The following is a 7627-nucleotide window of genomic DNA, read 5'->3' on the forward strand; positions in this document are numbered from 1 at the left end:
GAATATCTAAGAAAAATCATTTAAAACAAAATAGTCATTGAAAATATACATGGACAATTAGAATTGTAAAAGTACATTGACAAGTATAACAAACAAAAGGTATATACAAAACTAATAATTATGAAAATCGATAGTTATAAATAATCATATAAATAAGAAATATTAAATGCAATTTAAAATATTGAATGCAATTATATTGTGTGAGTAAATTATAAAAAAAATTAATAATAAAAAAAAATTAAAAAAATCATTATCTATACTTAAAAATTTGATCTATTGAACTTCTAAAATAATTAATTATTTTTGCATTCTTCAAATCTACAAAATAATATTTTATATTTGTAATTCTAATCAAAGTAAAGTTTTAAAATAAATATATATTATTTTATTTACATATATTTTGAAACAATATAAGTAAGTAAAGTACATATTCTACATATAAGTAAGTAAAGCATCCATAAGTTTATATCTTGTATTTATTCTATCATCTATAAAGATTAATTTTTAAAAAAATAGAAATAAATATTAAAATAAATATTACTAGGAAAAATATTACCAAATTTCTTGTTCTAATTTATTTAAATATATTTTTAATTCTACAAATTAATTTCAACTACACATAGATGTATACTACTTGGGACTATTATAATACCACAATGGTTTTGTAAATAACCCTTAATAGAGAAATAATTCAAAAGACCTCAAATTATTTATTATATTATTATTTTTAAATTTTAAAAATCCTATTTTTTATTTTTTTAGCATCCTTATTTTAATTTATATATGCAAATAAATATCAAAAGTAAATAGGAGTTTTATCTTAATTTAATTATTGAAATAATTTTTAATCTATTAAATAATAATTTTAATTATTTGATATGCTAAATATTATGTAATACTTTTAAAAGATATAGTTTTTTTAATTATATCAATTTTTTATTAATACCAAGTCCTTTTAAATTCTATCAAGTTTTAAATATAACAAAAAAATTAATTAATCAAAAAACCTTAATTTTTTTTATATTTTCTTATTAAATAATAATATTTTTTGTTAAAATTAGATCTTAATAAATATCAATATTTTCTTTTAATTGTAAAGATTACATTACAAGCTAGCTATAGATTCTAAAGGATGTTAAGTTAAATTAAGCTACACCAACTATAGTAATTAGTATACATTGCAAAATAGTATGGATTCTTATATATTGAGGTCTCTATTAATTAATGTATAGCCAAATTAGTTTGTTACAACATTTGATAGGCAACCATCTCTTATCCAATTGCTACTATAGTGTATATTTGAGCAATATACTCTTGGTCTATTCTATTTGAGAATATTTATAAATAGTATAGTTGATTCTATTTATTCCAAGCCATAAATATTATAGATTACTAAATAGTGTGGTCTATAATAATTACTATAGTTGGTATAGTGTGCAATAGATTAGAAGAAGTTTTACAATCACTTTAAGTATAAAAAAATAATATGACCTTTAACTTCAACAAATGAACTAAAGCTTAGGTAATCAATAAGATATGACAATTAATGATAGAATATAGTCAATTAATGTAGAATAGAATTCTAACCAATAATATCAAGCTATTAAAATCAAATCAATTCTTTAAGAAATATTTTTAAAAAGATGGCATGCAAACAAGAGACTAAATCAACAACAAAGTCTAAAACTGGTATTAAAATCTTTGCAATAAAAGTCATTGCATAGTGTAATCTTTTTATTTGCTTAAAAAGTAAGAAGAGAATAAAAGGAAAACAACAATAGTAAGCAAAGAAGAGAAAAGAACAAAATAAACAATAGAAGAAAGAAGTGACCAAATTGATTTTTTTTTGGTCAAAGTCCCTTGTGTAAAAGGTGCACTTTTCATCAGAGCTACAGAAATAGAACATTACATAATGCAGAGAAGAAGACTATGCAAAACCTACCAACTGAGAAGCTTACATGAGCTTTTTAAGTCTCCACCTTTGACCTTACCACACAAGTTCCACTTAAGAATCACCTGCTAATCAGCATTTTGTAGTTACAGTCGTTGAGGTGCTTCTCCTAAGATATCTGTGGCGTTGTAGCAGCAGTTGGAACTTCCCATACTTTTTTGCGATGATGGTGTGGAAGGATTGAAAAAGCCCGAAAAGACTCATAAATGAGGATTGGCTTCTGTGGGTGGTGATCTCAGATACATAGTAAACATAAAATTAATAATTGAGGCAGGGTATAACGAAATTGTCAACTGTGATGCTGTTTAGACTAGGATTTTTAGACTCTGTGCTACGATGACTTTGGTGATCATACTTTAATACGCAGACAAGGAATTGAACGTTTAGAGGAGAAAGATGTCCCATGAGAAGCTGGAGGCTTTGCAGCCAGATTTTATGAAACAAATATTGAGGTCATTAGTGACTAATCCCCCTAACGAGGAGGCTGAATGGCATGAATTATCGACATAGAGCTAAGATTAGTTACTAATCTCCGCTAAGTTGCTACATTTAGTATTGAATAGCGGATATTATTTCTAATCCATACTCTTGAATTAATCTGAATCTCAACATAAACAATGAGATTCTGCATGTTTGAAGGTTTTCAGTAATATAATGAGCGAGTGGCAGACACCGGGCACCTACTTGTGTTAATCGTCATATATGTATATAGTACAGCCCTCTGATTAAACACATCTTCACACTCGAGCATAAACCGGCCATTCAGAAATTCTCTTTGTGGAAGGAAAATTTTGTGGACGACTCCTTTGTGTAGGTTCGAGATAGAGTCTCAAGCTCGTTTACTAGTGCTGCAGGGCCACAGTAGAAAACCCCTGCGAAACTTGCACGATGGAAATTTTTAGCTTAGCAACCCTTAAATGAATGACTCCGACCCATAAACTAACCAAAACGTTGATTCAGAAAATTCAAGTTTGCTTCAGATCATTTCTTACCGATTCGCTTTTCAGGGTGAGTGAAAGTTAGATTTGCAAAGACATCCTTCCAGTTGGGCCTAGCAAAATGTGTCCGTGCCTGCGAGGATTAAGGAAGAAAACATGTTAGTTCAGTGAGTTGACGTTGCGGAAAGAGATGGGTACATCATGGAACTGAACAGAAACTTTCGGAGAAAGATGGAAGCTGGTGTTGAATGACACATACTCGAGTCCCGGAAACGAGGTCGACTCCGTTCTTGGCGTGATACAACGACTGTAACATCGTGACCAACGTCGAGCGAGCATCACCTTCCTCATACACACTAGTCAAATAATTGTGCATCTCAATGGACTCCTTGTTATCGATCTCTTCGACTTCTCGCATGATTCCTCTGAACCAGTCGAAGGAGCCTTGCTCTCGTGTGACCCAGTAGAAGTAAGCTTTCGGTTTCCTCTTGCTTTTCTTCTTTTTCTTTGGACTTTCGGTTGGGCGTAAACTTGGTGTTAAGCTCTGCAAACAGAAAATGAATGATTTGAATATAAATAAAGCAGTGTTATAAGGAACCATTACTCGAAGCAAAATGCTAGGGGAAGCAAACGGAGCTCTCAAACGACATGATTCACGATCACATGGTTTCATTACCGGATCAGAAAGGTCATATCTGGTGTGATGAAGCATGTCCTTGAGGATACTAATAAATGGCGTTGCTCCAATTCCGAGTCCAACCAGGAGCAGCACATCATATTTCAGGTAGTCTTGAGCGGGAGCTCCATACGGACCATCGACGAACAACTTTGGGAATCTGCAGACACACACAACAATTGGTGAGACAAGCGCTTGAAAGTATACTACGCTCTATTATTGAGTCATACCAAAGCATTCTAAGGTCTTTTTGGTGAAGTCCAATACCGTGGTGATCATTTAGTACCTTGCAGCTAGAGTCAGCTCACCACTGAGGCCATAATTGTTGATAGTTTGAAGGCACGTTCGTCCACCGCAAGCCTCAGAGAAGATTTTCTTCATCTCCGCAGTCCAGTCACCCAGTGTGCGGATGTGAACACTGAGGAAAGGGTCACCGGGGGCAGACGTTATGGAGAATGGGTGCCATTCAAAAGAGGAGATTTGGGGGCACTGCAAGAAGAGGTACATGCCGCTCTTGTACTTGAAGCCCTGGGGTTTTGTGATGTGGATAGCAAGGACGTTACCGGTGTAAATTGCAGCCTGCTTCGACCAGGAGCGATGTCAATTCTACTTCTGAATGGAAGTATCAGAAATTGCCAAGTCATTAGATCCACTTGCACAGAACACAGTGGAAGATGAATCCCCACCTTCACGATCTCCACTTTGCTGGAGTTGGTGCGGTACAATCGCAGCATCCGTTCGCCTGCGTATAAAAGTAAGGGGATAGCGATGTACATCCATGTCTGCACCCACACACACCTCGAAGCTCAGACACGAACGTTGACACATTCGCAAGTTTTGAACTCCATATGCAATTTGAGCGACATCGGTTTGGATTGGCGTAAGAAGAACCCATACCGTTCGCTTGTACCATGGACCAGCAAGAAGTAGCTTGATGGAGTGGACCATGAGGAGTGCGTATACAATCACGAACAGGTGATGTGAATACCAGAATGCATTGAATCCCGTCAGACGCTGCAATGGCCACGGAAGCTTCACCATGCTGCGACGGAACCAGTGAGTGGCTAGTAAGAAGGCAATTATCATGAAAACCACCATGAGAATACCCGTGATCGCCACTGGCATCACTGCAATGTTAGCGTAGGTTGGGTGCTTTTCGAATTCGTCGCCGAGGTACTTGAAGAATTTATCATCGCCACTTTCGACGAATTTGGGAATGTCGCAGGTTATGTGACAAACACCATGAATGAACACCCCGGCTGCTATACCTCCGGCTATGATCTGCGTAAAACCACTTTTGCAATCCCTGTCAGATGCCTCAACAAATTTCTCTCACGGCTTCACCACCTAGCGATCGATTCCAGCTTAATCACTCTGATTCAGGAGAGACTTTCCTTGTGAAAGTCGAGATTGTCGTCGAAAGGAATGATCTTTCCTAATCGCGTGGACCTCAACCGTGTGAGCGTGTTGCGGCAAACGGGCAGGAGAACGAGCGCCATGTTCAGCTTCAAAGTCTCAGCTGCGCCCTTGGCGACGCAAAGACAGTTGCCCATGATTGGAAACGCAGCGTGCTCCCGATACTGAAAAAACTTCCAAATGAAAAGTCCTGTCATGGCCATCATCCACAGAGCCAATATCCACAACCGTTTCCAATTATCCTGAAAGCAGTTCCTCGTCTTCTCAGCGAAGCTGCGAATCCTGGATCGCTTGCTCCTCTTTATCAACAATTGGTGGTTGTTCATTGTTGCCTCTTTTCCATGCCCCGGCAACACCGATTCGCGCAACAATGTCTCTAAATGACTCAACTGCGTACATCAAAGTCAATTTAATCTGTAACTTTTACAAAAGATGTAATACATCTACTGTTGAGAATCTAAAAATTCGAGTACAGATGGGGGTGATTGCGGAAGACTTCAAGTGTTACCTCTATGTAACCATTACGATTCACATCAAGTTCTTCCATAATAAGGGCTGCATACTCTGCCGCCTGCTCCTTCAGTTTTGACAACTTGTTCGCACTTGCACTCAACATGATCACTTGCTTCACTTCCTCGCCTGAAATTCGACCGTCCAAATCCTTGTCACACCTGTCGAAGGATCCGAGAATTCTTCCATTCAGCTTACTCAAATCAGATTCTAATATGATCAATAGGAACACGCTGAGCCAAAGCACCTCTTCATCCTCAAATCAATCCTAACACTCAACTCTGGAAACAGGAAATACGGAAAGAGGGTGGACTTAGATGAACTTTCTAGGGGGAAGATTCATGAAACGGTCGGGGCAGTTTACAGGTCAAAGAACATCTGCATCCTGGCGTCGAAGCTTTTATCTGTGATTTCCAACCAAAACTGGTATAAGCCATCTTTGCTGATGCTATTCACCTTCTCGCCTTTACGACGCACCAACGCATCAAAGAGCTCCAGAGCAAATTCCTTGGATTCCTTCATTCCTACGAACACAACAAAGCAACAATCCTTGTTTATTATGTCCACACAAAGCATTCCATTACCGTTGTTCCTGGTTGAATTGAAGTCCTTCGTAACAAGAGAGAAATGCAACGGATCATTCAACGCACCGATGCATTCGGGAAAATAGAAACGAGGCAACATAGAATCAGCGTCACGAAGCTTGTGAAACCGTTCTTCTACTTTCTGCCACGACTTCTTTTGGTCTGCGGTAGCAGTGGCCTTGCTGATACACCGCACAGCTTTGATTGCATATTCCGCGCGCGAAGTACTTTTTTGCATTTTCCTGGTTGAGCCACAGTTTCCGAGCTCGGAATCCAGAACTCCCCGCTCGTCCACGGAGTTGTCCAAATCTTGAACCCTGGAAGCACTTCGTGGATATCGATGGAACTCATTGCTCAACTGTTTCACCATATTCCCCACAGTAATGAAGCTCTCCCGGAACGACGTCGAACACGAAGCCCTTGAGCCTGAGACGATGGCTGACATAGAGTTGCCCCAATTGGATGGACGACTCTCTCTCCCTACCGAATCGCATTTTTCCCGCGCGTGGATCTCCGCAGCTGCCAATAATGGCAACTCGGAATTGGCAGCGGGAATCACGCTTCTCAACGTAACATGATCTTGACTAACCTCAAAATTAAGCTCCAGCATTGCATTCCCTTTGGAGTATACATCTTCGCTCTCTTCCACCGGTGACTTCGCTGAGCCGCTGCACTCCGCCTCCAACATCCTCAGGTCTAGTAAAACCTCATCGGACTTGAAGGACCTCTTCATATTGGACTCCCGACTCATCAGCCGCACTATACTGCTGGCTCTGCTTTTGTCCATATTTTCGTTTGATATAGTTACAGCCACCAAGTGAAGCTCCCACGCTTCTTTCTTTTCAATGCACTATTTCTAGAGTTTACCAAAGCCCAAAAATGAAATATAAAACTTAGGTAACGATCGATGTAGAGTTTGAGTACATAGACGTAAGGATCCTCTCGTGCATAGACCCGTGGTTTCGGAGAAAGTAACAGGTTGAAACTTTCACGCAGTCCTCTGCACGTTCGGAAATGGAACGGTTGCGCAGCTGTATAACTACTTTTTCTACAGTGGGAGATCGACCACTTTTTAGACGACGACTTGGAGCAAAGTTTCGGGCGAAACTCTTCAACGCCGACATTCCTTAGTCTAGTTTCTGCACACCTTTTCTACTTTGTTTTCCTCGATACACACTACAGACTACTAGGTCGTTCAGTCAGAACTGAATGCGCTTTCTCGTATGGCAGAAGGACCTCCTCTCCTGTCTTGCTCGGCGCTTTCTAACCTTGGACAACAATCAAGTATTTATGGCAAGTAAAGCTAGACCAAGGCCTCTCTTTTCAACATTGATTACGATTAGCTTCATCACCACTAGCTTAAGATATCCAACAGCAGTCCATTGGCCTCCTCTTTCTCAACACACCCCTGCGAACTACTCCCCGTGCCGAAACCATATCTGAAGGAGCCCTGCGTGCACTCAGTACAAATATGCGTAACACGCCTAAATTCTCTAACTACATCTCTCCCAGAGCAAAACACGTTTGCTCTGGCACAGGAGATTCAGAGAGA

The 7627-nt window shown here is 38.8% G+C and overlaps 1 protein-coding gene across 1 annotated transcript; it reads right to left on the reverse strand.

Annotated features, from left to right (window-relative positions):
- Positions 1-2350: 2350 nt before the first annotated feature.
- LOC112275518 (respiratory burst oxidase homolog protein B) lies at positions 2351-7627 on the reverse strand. The gene is made up of 11 exons (XM_024505937.3): positions 6142-7627; positions 5856-6015; positions 5490-5652; positions 4960-5370; positions 4463-4846; positions 4252-4347; positions 3852-4144; positions 3566-3725; positions 3149-3433; positions 2944-3022; positions 2351-2823 (listed from the first exon to the last, which is right to left on the reverse strand). The coding sequence occupies exons 1-11, from the start codon at positions 6860-6862 to the stop codon at positions 2714-2716; spliced, it is 2862 nt and encodes a 953-aa protein (XP_024361705.1). The 5' UTR covers positions 6863-7627; the 3' UTR covers positions 2351-2713.

This window comes from Physcomitrium patens, chromosome 23 (genome assembly GCF_059467195.1).
Source record: "Physcomitrium patens ecotype Gransden chromosome 23, ASM5946719v1, whole genome shotgun sequence".
Taxonomy (NCBI): Eukaryota; Viridiplantae; Streptophyta; class Bryopsida; order Funariales; family Funariaceae; genus Physcomitrium; species Physcomitrium patens.